The sequence below is a fragment of the Propithecus coquereli genome, unplaced genomic scaffold (genome assembly GCF_000956105.1).
Source record: "Propithecus coquereli isolate 6110/MARCELLA unplaced genomic scaffold, Pcoq_1.0 Scaffold6, whole genome shotgun sequence".
NCBI classification, from domain to species: Eukaryota; Metazoa; Chordata; class Mammalia; order Primates; family Indriidae; genus Propithecus; species Propithecus coquereli.
In genome coordinates this window covers 1,690,843-1,705,765 of record NW_012151951.1, presented here as the reverse complement: position 1 = coordinate 1,705,765, position 14,923 = coordinate 1,690,843, and the positions used below count along the sequence as shown (strand labels likewise).

Below are 14,923 nucleotides of genomic sequence, written 5' to 3'. Positions count from 1 at the left end.
AAGGCAGTAGGCAAAGAGCAAGGCATTGAGACAGCATAGAGTTCAGCAAAGCCCGTGGAAATGGAAAGTCTTGCAATCCTACTGTTTCTATGCGTGGCAGTTTGCTCAGCTTATCCATTAGATGGAGCTGCAAGGGGCGAGGACGCCAGCATGGACCTTGTTCAGGTAATTAACGGAGGTAGATGGACACCACACTCATTGACAGGGCCAAGTGGAGAGACCATCTCTGCCTTCCACAGTAAGCTCAAACCACTCTGTGTGTCTCAAAACCCACACAGAATGATTTGAGTTCAGTGTGTGGGAACAGTTCAGGGACAGAGTTATAAAGTGTTGGACGTGGAAAGGGTCTCAGTATCACAGCATTTGGGCTTCTCCTTTTATGTCGGAAGAAACAAAGGCCAGAAATATTAGGTGTTTTCTCAAGATCACACAACACCATAGCAGTAGCAGCACTGGGGCTTGAGGCACATGAATAACAAGTGGGAAGTGTGTGAACCATGTCACGTTTTGGAACTTCTTTAGGTATTTTAATTCAATGTAAATTTACCTAAGTATTTGTATTGCTAGTGACATGTTTAGACAAAGGAATTTGTCCAGCTCTTTTCTTAAGCCAGGTCCTTGTGAGAAATATAAAGTGAAAAATTAAGGAAATTGAATAAATTTACCTAAAATAGACAAATATGCTCAAAGAGGCTTATTTTTGTTCATTTTGTTTTTCTCCTTTAAGTGCACTGGATATTTACTTCAATTTTTCACTTTACTTTTATGACTTTGATGGCAAACTAAGCTGCAGAGATAGTTAAAAGTTAAAGCAAAGGTGAAAGGAAGACTGTAAAAAAGAATTAAATGAAATTTGACATTTATTATTTCAGGAAACTAGAGAAATACTTCAAATAGATTGAGAAAAGTGGGCTACTGCAAAAGTTTACTATAAATAGCTACAACATAAATCATAAGAATGACCTAAAAACTATACTTACTCTATTAGCAATACCTAGAAAACTACTACAACCTTCCAAAACAAGCAAAGCAGTTTGTTAGAAGAAAGGACAGTGGTCCTGTTGTTAAAAAAATCCGAGAAATGCAGAAGTTCCTTGGGTTGGAGGTGACGGGGAAGCTGGACTCCGACACTCTGGAGGTGATTCACAAGCCCAGGTGTGGCGTTCCTGACGTTGGTTACTTCAGTACCTTTCCTGGCACGCCGAAATGGAGGAAAACCCAACTTACCTACAGGTAATGGGTCCAAAGAGTTTTCACATAAGATTGAAATTTTATAAGCTGTGTCATAGTAGAAAATATTATCTTCTTCAATTTTTCTTGCACAGGATTGTGAATTATACACTAGATTTGCCAAGAGACGCTGTTGATTCTGCCATTGAGAAAGCTCTGAAAGTCTGGGAGGAGGTGACTCCACTCACATTCTCCAGGATGTATGAAGGAGAGGCTGACATAATGGTCTCTTTTGCAGTTGGAGGTAAAAGTCAAAGCAAACCAGAACAAAAACACATGAAATGCATCCATTTATCTGTTGTTTTATTGGAAAAGGCAAAAAGAGATCCTAATTAGCTACCTTTCCAATAAAAAAATTTTTTTTCTGTTAGAACATGGAGACTTTTCCCCTTTTGATGGACCTGGAAAAGTTTTGGCTCATGCCTATCCCCCTGGGCGAGGGATTTATGGAGATGCTCACTTTGATGATGATGAACAATGGACGAAGGAGACAGCAGGTTAGTGCCATCTCTCAGAATGGTTTTGGTATTAATTTCTTTTTACATTTAGAAAACTCTTAATAACTAAAAATGCCCAAGAAATGGGGTATTCTGGATTTCCCAGTGGATCAGGGATTAGCAGAATATATTTTTGTTTAAATCATTATTGAAAATATTTTCAGATGCCTAAAAATTATATTTCCTGTCTTGGTTAAGCACAATATAAAAAACATTGTTAAGTATTTCTTTAATGATTGTGGATTGTGTGTGATTTAAGGGCCACCATTATTAAGAACAATTTCTCATTATATCAAAATGCAGATATCCAAAGGATAGTGTATTGCATTGAATCTATACCAAAAAGTGGCTTGGATATTGCTTAGGTAATTTTCCCCATTTACTTCTTTACTCTTCAAAACAGACATCAGAATTAAATTTCAAAACCTGAAGTTCTCTTTTTACTTTTTTCTGGCTAAGGCAATATTTTACCACTTCTAGGCTAAGAGGAATTTTTGTGGACTTATTCCAAAGGAAAGAACTAACCCACAAATACAATGCCTAAACTGTTTAGGTAGAAGAATGTTTCTCAGTTCGTAACTGTGTATTTTGGGGAATAACTTCCAAAGTTTTCAAAAAATCAGCTGAAACAAATAATGCTACTTCTGAGATTTAACTGGGATTTATAACAAAAATGTAAATATCTGTGGAAAGTACAAATGTGAGTTTAGTGCTGGATAAAATTCTTGATTTGGTTGAATTAACAACTTCTTTTTACAAACGAACCTTCCTAGGATCACAAAAGTAGATTTACTTGTTATGTCGATCGTAATTACCCAATGCCTTCCAATTTCAGCATTATGGGTTTTTTTAAAAAAAAAATATGAAGAGGAAAAACATCTGAATACAGCTAGTGTTTGTGTGCCTAAAATCTCTTTTGTGACCAATGATAGACATGATTGGGTATGTTATTTTTTAAACCAATTTTGCAAATCCTATGACATCTTGCATAATTCATCTTTTTAGACTCAATATAATATATACTTGATAGTGAGGACAAAAAATTATGAAGGCAATATTCCAATAAAAAATAACAGGAGTATGGTTGTTTAAGGATTTCAGAATTGAGATGAATACAGTTTCATTCAACTGAGACTGCAAATGGCAAATGCTAATATATTGAAACACTGTTTAGCTTTGCTCTGATAAATGAAGAGAAATTTTTACTGATGTGCTAAACAAGTAGGTTCATTCCATTTCTGAGTACAAGAAAAGGGACCTGGTTCTCCTGGAGTTAAGAGGCTCCCAAGGCCGGGGGTAGGTGGGTAGGTGGATGTGACAGGGTACTTTACAAGAATGATTTCAAGTATGTCCTGAAATAAATTTAGCTTTCCATTAAGTGTATAATCAGTCAATTGCTCAATTAACCAACAAACAAGTCAAAAATAGCCTTATGTGGTTCCAGGAAGTAAACCAATACAATGCACAGCTGACTTGTGTAATGTACCTGTATTTTAGGAATAAATGGCTATTATTTATGATTTCATAAGTAGGAACCAATTTATTCCTCGTCGCTGCTCATGAACTTGGCCACTCCCTGGGTCTTTTTCACTCGGCCAACACTGAAGCTGTGATGTACCCACTCTACAAGACATTCACAGACCTGGCCCAGTTCCGCCTTTCTCAAGATGATGTGGCTGGCATTCAGTCCCTCTACGGTGAGTGATGCTGGAAAAATTAGGCATCGCAGCTTTGCAATGATGGTCTTCAGGGAAGTTTTAAAATGCTACACAGAACATTTGTAATTTAGCTCAAAGGACCTTGAGAATGTTCGGAAAGCATGTAAATTGACAGACGCATCACATTTCCCTAATGTGTGTATCCCTGAATCTGTTCCCTTTAGGACCTCCCTCTGCCTCCCTTGATGACACCCTGGTGCCCACGGAATCTGTCCCTCCAGCACACGAGACACCAGCCATGTGCGATCCTGCTTTGTCCTTCGATGCAGTCAGCACTCTGAGGGGAGAAGTCCTGTTCTTTAAAGACAGGTCAGACCAGCAAATTGTATTTTCCTATCTATCGTTTTGATTTACAATGCTTAGAAAGGAAAACAAAAGGAAACGTGATAGAGACTTTCAAACATTTAAAACAAAAACGTTTCCTCTGAGCTTCAAATCATTTACACCTGATGCTGCCCTTTCCACATTTTCCTGAAATTGTCAGGTTCATTTCTGAAGTCTTAGGATGAGTTGTTTCTTATCCTCTAATTGTTGTTTCCAAATGCCCTAAGACATGGTTGCTTTTCAAAAAACACAAATAAATCTTTAGAATAAGAATTTTATCTTTACCTCTTTTAAAAACGACTCCAGGATAAGCATTACATTTAATCAGTTAATTTACTTACTGTTGCATAAATGTGCACATGATAAAACATTCAAACTGCACAAATGGGAAGAAAGTTAAAAATTTGGTTCCCGAGTTCTCCCTATATTCATTCACAATCAACACCTCTTTCATATCCTTCCAGAATTCGTCTGTCCCTGCATAAGAATATACCTGGACAGAACATACACATACACACACATCTGCCTAGATTTTTGAAAAGTATAAATGATGGTATAGCATATACTCTGTTTTGCATGTGTTGCAGGTTGAACTCATACTGGGCTAATTAGTTTGCAGTAGGATAACTTTTATTTCATAGACAACGTTACTCTGAAAAGCTATGACAGGAGGTCCACTGCAGTCTTCTGAAGAAAAAGAAAAGAATTTTCCTAATGGCAATTATTTGATTTCTGTCTATCATCCGGCCTAGAACATGAGGGAATGGGGGAAGTTGGGTGAGGCGGGACAGTGAGGAAAATACTGTAAAGGTGAAAGACTGTTTTTCAATTTACATTTCTTTCTGTATATATTTTAGGCATTTTTGGCGCAAATCCTTCAGGACACATGAACTTGAATTCCATTTGATCTCTTCATTTTGGCCATCTCTTCCTTCAGACCTGGATGCTGCATATGAAGTTACTAGCAAGGATACTGTTTTCATTTTTAAAGGTAACTATGATACAATCATTTCTTTAACTCATGAAATAAACCCTTTCACAAGAAAACTGAACAGGATTTGAATTTTCTTTACTATGTCAAAATTTGGCTACTAAAACAGCCAAAGGTAATGAAGAAATAACCAGGGCTGGTATTATTTTATTTATATTTTACAGATGATAAAAATAAAGATAGGAAGATACATTGCCCAGAGTTGTGAATTCTCTCATTTGGTCTTTGTTCATTCATTCAATTGGCAAATTTTAGCTAAAAGCCCACTATGAGCTGGTGACTAAATCTAAAATTCAGGCTTCTTCTTTACCATAGAAATCAAAGGTGTTAAAATGTATTTCTAAAACTAAAAGGCTTAACGGTTATAAATTTAATATGACCCCGAATTATTTATTTTTAACAGGAAATCAGTTCTGGGGTGTCCGAGGAGGTGAGGTACAAGCAGGTTACCCAAGAGGCATCCACACCCTGGGTTTTCCTCCAACGGTAAAGAAAATCGATGCAGCCATTTCTGATAAGGACAAGAAGAAAACATACTTCTTTGTAGAGGACAAATACTGGAGGTGAGATGCAATAGGAATGACTTTGCATGGAGCCTAATTAGGGAAATTATTTTCTTTCTCTAAGAAAACCCACTGCAGCCCCCTTAGGCCTGCTTTCCTCTCAGAAGGAAGAATGGGTTTTAGACAACTTCTGGAAAGTACCTTCAAACATAGCAGTGCCTTATAACAGGTGTTTCTTAAGCTCTCCCACTTTGAGTCCCAGGTGCAATTGGCTGGTGCTTCCCTCTCTGCTGTTGGCCCCCCACCCCCTGAGCCCCCTCTTCCCTTCTTCACCTACTCCGATCCTGCCCGTCCCTCAAGTCCTGGCTCAAGTGCCACCACCTGCATGCAGCCTTCCTTCCTGGACTTTAAACCCAACTAGGAAGACGCCCTGAGAATCCAGGCCACAATTTAGCTGTCTTGCAGTTCTGCTCCTTGTCTCATTGTGTTTGCCTTGTCTTCGAATGTTACTATATGATTTTCAAGGGCTTCTTCTAACCTCACTCATTCATTCCTTCTGCCTGTGTAAGAGACGACAAGCAACAGCAGTCCAGTTTTAGGGATACAACCCTGGACTCACAGACAGGTTGACTCTTGTGCCACCTACCCAGACTTTAAGACATCCAGGCCGACCATCTGACATCCAACCAATGGGCCCAAAACACATTTACTGTGCTTTGCTTCTCATCCCAACCCCTTTTCCTAGGAGGCTGCCATAGAAGACTTAGGTGTGCAGGGTGGGGAGGGCAGGTATATATGGCCAACTGTGGTAGAGAATTTGAAATTGTATTTTAGATGAATGATTCAATTTACTTTCTACACCCCCCCACACACACATATATATAAGTCTCTGTGACAGAAAGATGATTAAGGTTCTTTCTGTCCAGGCTTAAGAAATACAGTTAACAAGCAGCATGTGCTACATACAACAGGATGCTGTCCCTGTTCCCGGTTTTAAGAGACATGGTTTTAAGAGCTAAGTTTGCAATACCATTAAAGTCACATATTTCTCTAGTCCTAAATATGCTTGACATTTATTTGCAGTACTTGGAAAGTTTACTAGAATTCCCCATTAAACCTAACATGACATATGAATTTTGGTAACATGGCCTCTATGCATTGCTGAGCTATGTTTCTTTCACTTGGAACAGATTTGATGAGAAGAGACAGTCCATGGAGCCAGGCTTTCCCAGGCAAATAGCTGAAGACTTTCCAGGGGTTGACACAAAGATTGATGCTGTTTTTGAGGCATTTGGTAAGAGGATATTTATTTTGTTGGCAGTGGGGCACTTGAAACATTCTATGGTATCAAAGGGAAGAGGAGAATTGAAACAATTTTTAATAACAGGTTTTTTTTTTCCAAATCAGTTCCTTCCCCAAATTTTGATTCACCTACTTTTGTGCCAATTATATGACTACTTCACAGAATAAGTTATTTTGAATCATAAAGATAATTAACACAAATCTTCCTACTTTATTTGGTTTTATACATGCATATAAAACCAAAGTGCTCGTGTCACTTCCTCACTTCTCGAGCTGCTACCTTACAGATTACCATGTTAGCATAAAAATTTCATCAAGTGATATGGCCAGGTGCAATACTGGTGGCCTGGTCTTTTCCTCCATGCCATCTTATTGCTACTACTAATTTTCAGGGAAATTTTCTCTGTCTTTCCTGAGTAGTTGGTCATTGCCCATATCGGTCAGTTGCAAACACTTACCTTTCCATGTGCCCAAAGTTAAAAAAAAAATTTTTTTCCCTACTCAAGGGTAGGTGAGTGGAGGCTGATGATCTTTATTGAAAGGTAACCTGGGCATATTTGCAGAGCACTAAAGGGTCCTCTGGTGTCTTGAAAGAGTCGTTGTGCTTCTCAGGTTGCAGCTGGGGAAAGGGGAAGAGACGTATTGGGAGGAAAGAAATAAGTGATGATAGTTTCCAGACAAGAGGAGAATTTTATCTGTTTGGAAGCAGCTTTGCTGTCAGATAGAGCTTGCATGGAGTGCTGTCTCCATCCTTCCTTGTTAAGTAACCCTGGGCAAGCATCTAAATCTGTCTAAACCTCAACTTGCTTATCTGTAAAATGGAGTTAGATATACTACCTTATAGGGCCGTTGCAGAGATAAATGAAAATAAAATCATGCAAAATGCTTAACACAGTCCCTGGCACAAAGTAAAACTCTATAATCATTTCCTATTTTTAGATCTCTATTATTATGAGTTTTGAATGTTGCCAAATGCCTTTATTTGAGAAACTATCTTACTATTATTTTGCAGGGTTTTTCTATTTCTTCAATGGATCTTCACAGTTGGAGTTTGACCCAAATGCCAAGAAGGTGACACATATTTTGAAGAGTAACATCTGGTTTAATTGTTAGGAGAGATGTGTAGAAGACACCATTTGGGCATTTTAAATGGACCTAATAATTCTTCACCTAAGTCTTTGTGAATGAAAAGGGTTTGTTCTCTCCTGCGTGTGCTGTGACAGAGAATTTGAGTGTGCACTGTGCATCTTGCTAGTTGTCTTCATTTTATTACAGGGCATTCAAACGTGCTGCTGCTTAGCTTGCACCTTGTCACATGGAGTGATTGTTCACAAGAGAAGGGGAAGCACTCATGTGCAACAAATGACTGTATCTATGTAGACTATTTGCTTGTTATTTAATAAAGATGATTTGTCAGTTATTTTATTTTATTGTTTTGCTTGTTTCAAGAGCAAGTCGTTCTCACAATCTTGGGGACATTATGGACTGACTGAGCAGGAGACAGCCTCAGATGCTTGGCCAGTGGATAAGGGTCTCCACAGCTGGGGCTTTGCAGTGGGCTCAGTTAGAACTGAAGAGATCAACTTGCCCTCTTCATTAGCCCTATAACAGGATGCTTAGTCTGCCACCTAGACATTGTATGTGTTAGGAGAAAAATCTAGGGGGCTGGTCACGCTGTAGGGCAGGCTCTGGGAAAAATTGGGAAGTGAATCTTGTAATCATAGCAAATTGCCTAATTCACACACCTCATTTTACATGTGGGGAAATCAAACTTGTTCTTCATCTTTTCCTTTTACTTGTGTATTCCCTCAGTGAAGCCCCTTCCCCTGACCTAGAAAGCAAAAGTCCTCAATTCTACCTTATTCACACAAAAAGATACCCTCTTGTATTCATTTTGTATCTGCCTGTGCCCCAAGGTAAAGGCCCATTGGCAAATGGTGATTCTAAAACAGGTTTATCATCCATAAGTAGCATCTTTAGCATAATGCCTGGTACACAGTAAGAGCTCATTCCCTCTTTAATTATCCATTCATTTGGGAGTGGTTTCTTAATCAGATTCCATGTGCGAGGCATTATGCTAGGTTGTAGCATAGAAACCCAACAACAACAACAAAAAAAGGACACAATCACAATCCCTTCCCTCATTGAGATTGTAATTCAGCAAAAGAATATATGCAGATAACCACACATATGAATACACAATTGTAAATGTGATAAGAGTTACAAAGGAAAAAAAAAATAGACTTCTTTGATAGAATAACAGGAGAACCTAATTTGAACTAGGTGGTTTTAAAAGAACTTTTGAGGGAATGGCTTTGAAGAAGATTTTGAGGGGAGGTGTGGAGACTAAGTAGGGAGATGATGGCTTGGACCAGTAGTCCCCAACCTTTTTGGCACCAGGGACCAGTGTCATGGAAGACAATTTTTCCACGGACTGGGGGAGCGGGGAGGTAGGGAATGGTTTCAGGGTGATTCAAGAGCATTACATTTATGACAGTTGCAGCTGCTCCCCAGCTCTACCATTGCCACCTCAGCTCCACCTCAGATCATCGGGCATTAGATTCTCATAAGGAGCGCGCAACTTAAATCCCTCACATGTGCAGTTTACAGCAGGGTTCGAGCTGCTGAGAATCCAATGCGTCTGCTAATCTGACAGGAGGTGGAGCTCAAGCGGTGATATGAGCCATGGGGAGTGGCTCTAAACACAGACGAAGCTTCGCTGGCTCACCTGCTGCTCACCCACCTCTCACCTCTTGCTGTGCAGCCGGGTTCCTAACAGGCCACGGACTGGTACCCATCTGCAGTCCCAGGGTTGGGGATCATTGGCTTGGACCATGTGGTCACACTGGAAAGTCAGGGATAAGAGTGAAATACGCAGATATGAGACACAGAGCAGGACTCAATGATGGATTAGATACGTGGTTTGACAGAGAGGGAAGTATTCAGAATAATCCCCAGATAGCTTTCTCGACCATAAGGGTTGATGATGGCGGCATTTACTGAGATGGGGAAAGACTTGGAGAGAAAGTCTGAGAGGGAAGGGCAAGAGTTCGAATGAATTGTTTAGTCTTGCCCATTTTTGAAATGTCTGAGTGATATTCAAGTAAGCCATGGGATAAAGGAATCTGGAACACAAAATAGAGTACATAAATGTGGGCGTTTTTAGCATTGAGATTATTCTTAAGCCACAAATATGGGAGAGATCATATGGGGACATCCTAAGATGAAACTAATGAATAACAACATTTTGTGAAAAAAAGATAGCATTTCTTTATTTTTAAAATGACCTACATTTAATTTAGTTTAGTTTTTAACAGGTACTACCTAGCCACAACACAAAATTCAAAAGTTAAAAAAAATTATGCAATAAAAATAATTTTCCTCCCACTCCTGTTCCCAACATCTAGCTCCTTTTCTCAGAGGCAACCAAGTAGATTTTTATGAATCCTTCCAGAGCCATTTTATGCATACCAAACATTAATACTATCTTTTTAAATAAAAATGGCAGCATGCAAAATCACACTGTCCTGCTCTTTGTTTTTTTCACTTAATATAATTTAATATAATTTGGCAACCATTCCGCATTGGTACATGTAGAACTGCCTCATTCATTCATTTTTTTATAAAGGCATAGTTAATTTAACATTAAGAGTGCAATATGAAAGGCCCAAATGAAATGAAGGAACACATCTGCCCATTAACACCAACCATGCTCTTTTAACATGTGCCTGTTGAACGGAATGGGGATTTAATAAAAGTTCACTACTAAAAAAAAAAAGACTCATCATAGATAATATCCTTATACAATCTAATTGTGCAATGAAAATTAATAATGCTTCAAATAGTTTAAACCTGAAGTTTGATACCACACCTCCATGTTTGTACAGTTCTCAATAAGATTATCTACAATATTGAAAACCATTCAAAGAACAAACCATTGATTAAAACCACATTGATTTAAGACTCAGTCACACCCATAAATATGTAGCTATTATGTACCAATTAAAGAAAAACCCAATCAAGTAATATAGAGCCCCAAAGCAAATGGTTAAATATAAGAACTACTTGTATTGATGTCAATTATTTGATTCTCTCATGATTGTTAAAAGTTGGTTGTTAGCAAATAAACCCTTTAAAGGCAAAATTCACCGCATTCGAGTTTTGACCCAGCAGTTCAACAAGAATGATGAAGTCCACAGTCTTACTGGCAAAACGGATACATGGTAAAGTCCTTACGTAAAGCGGTCAATAGATTCTTGGAACGTGTAACTTTAAGGGAAAAAAACTTATGAGGAAACGCATTATACCATAGGCTAATTGATATAAATAAGAGTTAAGTTCCTACGGCATATTTCTAGTCACAAAAACATCACCAAACTTCTGATGAAAGACCAAAACACTTCCAGTATTGAACACTGAAATAAATGTGAGCTATGCATACATTCAAGAAAGTTAACAAAAACAAATCGGATAATGATTTATCTGTTTATTCCGGTCCAGGTTCGAGGGTGGCCAGAGCCTGTCCCCGCAGCGCAGGGCAGGAGGCAGGAACCAGGCCTGGACGGACGCAGGCCCATCGCAGGGCGGCTCTCACACACCCACTCCCACCCTCGCTCGCACTAGGACCACGCAGTCGGCGCGGCTAACCGGGCCCGCGCTGCTCTGGGATGTCGGAGGAAACCAGGGCGTCTGGAGAAAACCCGGCAGACGGCAGACGTGGGGACGATGTGCCAACTCCACACAGACAGTGGCCCCCATCGGGAAGTCACTTTTTTTCCTCCTCGATGTTATAAGGAAATGGCAATTTTGGAGGACCTGCTGTGCCATATTTCTAAGTCATTATGCTCAAGAATGAGAACAATGCATATTCCACTTTTACATTTTACTGGAATTTTACGTGTTCAGCTCCTGATTTTTGAAATCTATAGGTTTCCGTTCCTTCCAACTATTTGAAGACACAGACTTAAGACTTCTACTTCTCCTATTCTCTTCAAACAGAAAGATTTCTCAAGTGTCTACGTGTTCTAGTTTTTCAGAGGCGGCCGCTTCTTGGGACTAGTCTGACACCTTCAGGCCTCTGAAACCAGGGGACGGGGAGAGGAAAACGGCGAGTGCAGGGCTCCTTTGCTAAGTTTCACATTAGCCGTTACAAGCCGGACCCGGATGAGAGTGGCTTTTTTTTTCTCCCTATTCTCAAGAAGTCTGAGTGTTGGTGTGAAACGAGTACTGGGCTGTGCCACCAGGGCTTTCTGGTCGCAGGACCGTCAGGGAAGTCTTGCTTGGAGAGTTCACCGACCAGGCGTAAATTCCACGCGCCGCGTTCATTCGGGCTTGCTGCAGCTCGTCTTAGTCTGCGCCAGTTCTCCTTTCAATTTTAGGAAAACAAGTTGATGGCTGGCTCGATCACTGCCGATTGGGCAACGCCAGGCGGCAGGCCTTGCTCGAGGTACTACTGGCTTTGAGCAGCACTCTCTCCCCGTCGCTTCTCCTCCGGCTGCCAGCGGCATTGCAAGGCAGCCCCCACTCGGGCAGATTCTCGCTGCTGTTGCTTTAGTTTTTCCTGTCTAGCTTTAAGATCGGTGCATTTGCCTCCAAAGCTGGCACACGCGCTTCATATTGTTTCCATCTTGGAATTAACTCATTTCGAGCCGTAACTTTGAAGTCTTTTTCGCTCAGTCGAACCCTTTTGGGAAGAGGATTTTTCGCTGGTCATCTTGAATCCGAAGAGTTGCCTCCTGGACGTGGCCGCCGCCACCGGCTCACCAGCGGCCCCGCCTCCCGGGAGGAAAAGCGCCCTGGGGAGGGTTGGGGCGGCCGCCAGAGCAGCGGGGGGACCTGGTGGACCGACCTCCCCCCTCGCTCCCCCCGCACCCCGGGCCTTCCCGGAGTCTGGCTCCCCTCCGCGGCCGCCGGGGCTGCGCAGGTCCCTGCCGCACTCTGCCACGTGCAGCGAGCGTCCAATGGAATAAATATGCAGTTTATTCAATTCCCTGTTGGGGATCGAATAAATAAATGTGTGCATAAAACAAATACATAACTCAAAGAAATAAAATGTTAAAATAAAACAATCAAAAGGCATAATCAAATAATCAAGAATAAATAAATATATTTGAAATAAATATAAATATTATATAAAGAATATAATTTTATAACGTATACATATTATATATTTTAAAATATATAGTTAACATAAAAATAATAAAACACAAATCAAATAAAATTATATGCATCAGTCGATTATTTTCAGAGTTCAGTGTATCAGTAGGTTATTTTCAATATTTTGCTGTAACATCCAATGCCACAGTGAATATTCCTGAGCATGCTTGCATGTCTGACGGAACGTCTGTTCTTCAAAGGCTGAGCAGTGATGGAGGGTCAGGAAAACTGTCTGTTGGATTGTCAGACGTGAGGGCCATTGGATGCTCTTTATAACAGCCATGTTGGTGAAGTGATGGAAAGGAATTCTAACTGAAGTTGGTAGAAAAGTTGATAAGACAGAGTGCCTTTGGTTATAGGTAGCAGAAAATTCCAACTGGTTTAAAAATAAAGGAGGTTACTAGTTCACATTTCTCAAAAGTATTGCACTAGGCAGGTTTTAGTTTCATTGTGATCAGGGCTCTGGCTCCATCACTCTATTCTTGATTCTGCCCTTGTGTCAGTTTTACCTGCAGGCTGGCTTTACTCATGGTAGCAAAACAACTGCATTGTATAGCATCCAGGCATTGCACTTACATAAAGCACCACCCCAAATATGAAAGGACAGTTCTCTAAGTTCCCCCTGCTTGGACCATCTCTAAGCAGGTGGTCATCCTAGACCTATCACCATGGCAAGGAGAAGTCAATTTCACCCCAGCCATGTTGGCCTTACATAGTGAGGTGGGGAGAAAGATACTGAGGCTGCAATCTCTGTCCATCCACCACAAAGAGAAATTGGAAGGTGAGAACATGGAAATAAGTGGTGCAGATAATTCTCAGGAGACATTGGGCTGAGAAGGAAGCAAAAATTATTTTCTTTGTACCGTCAGACCTGATTCATAGTTCTTATGCATGTTCTTGCTTGGTTGGGAACTAATAAACAACTTTTTACTTACTGAACACCTGTTTTGGGCCAGGCACTAGACTAGAGGCCTGATGTGCATGGTTCATTTAGTCCTCATAATAACTGTTGGGTTGGTGGTTTATCTCAATCATGTGGAAATACAAGTTCAAGGTGATTCAGTAGCTTTGCCGTGATAGCATAGAAAGTACCCTAGCCAGGACCTAATTTTATACTGTCCTGGTTTCAAAGACCATGTTCTTATTTTGTTTAAGAAAACAGCCAATAAATCAGCCTGGGTGACTTTATCTTATGTGGTTTTGGCTCTATTCTGAACTAGAGGTTCTGCTACATCATACTGCATGACCACAATGGGGCTGGCCCTTCCTCAGTCCTGCAGTTTAAAATCCCCACAACCCAAGGGCCTTGGTTCTCCTATCTGTGTCTGACATCTAGCCTTGCTAAATTTCCATGTACTAGCCCAAATTATAACAGACAACAGGGACCGTCACACCGGCTACTATTACCATCTGTACATTCCCCCAAGCAATCTTGTTCCAGAAGGCCTGGTGTGTGGTTGAGTGCGACAAGCCCTTTGCTCAGGTTTGACACCAACCAGAGGCTGAGCACCAGAGACCAGACTTGTAGCCCATGTCAGGACAAGACCAGACCTAATGGTGACGCGATGCTGAATCCCAGAATGATGTTCAATAGCTGGCTCAATTCCTCTTACCTTGGGCAAGCTTGGCTCTGGAAATTTAGAGCACGTTTGCATTTACAGGAAGTGATCCAGTGACACCAGATTGGGTGGAGGGGAAGAAAAGCAAAACCTGGGAATTAGATTGGGACTTGGCAAGAAACCAACAGAATGATGGATTTGACACAGATAAGAAAATAAAAGATAAAGAAGGTACAGAATCACTGGTCGGTGAACATATGGGTCATAATCTTGGAAGCCTGTAAGAAGCCTGTCATCGAAAATTAAGCAACGTGGAGATTAGTTATTAATATAATCCTATTGTGAAGGTGAGAGGAGCATATTGAATCTACCCAAGTCTGGCAGGAATAATTTGTGAAAGTAGTTTTCTGTAAAATTGAAGAAGTTGGCAGGGCTATGAGACAGTGTCCAGCTTGCTAAACTGGGATTTGGGTAGAATCATCCCAGAAACAGCACAAATGTTCTTGGTCTTGATTTACAATCACTGATAATAATCTGCATGTATAACTTCAGAGGCTATAGAGGACCTGAAATAGTAATTATCTTCCCTTTGGTTAAGGAACAAATTAGCCACTTCTGGAAGGAATATATAGAGAGAGATAGA

General features: G+C 40.4%; 1 protein-coding gene across 1 annotated transcript; it reads left to right on the top strand.

Moving 5' to 3' along the window:
- On the top strand, positions 1–7,985 carry LOC105822245 (stromelysin-1-like). Its single transcript, XM_012659190.1, has 10 exons — positions 1–165; positions 989–1,233; positions 1,326–1,474; positions 1,602–1,727; positions 3,260–3,424; positions 3,610–3,754; positions 4,627–4,760; positions 5,164–5,323; positions 6,454–6,557; positions 7,578–7,985. Exons 1-10 carry the CDS (start codon positions 61–63, stop codon positions 7,676–7,678), a joined length of 1,434 nt encoding a protein of 477 aa, XP_012514644.1. The 5' UTR covers positions 1–60; the 3' UTR covers positions 7,679–7,985.
- Positions 7,986–14,923: the final 6,938 nt, after the last annotated feature.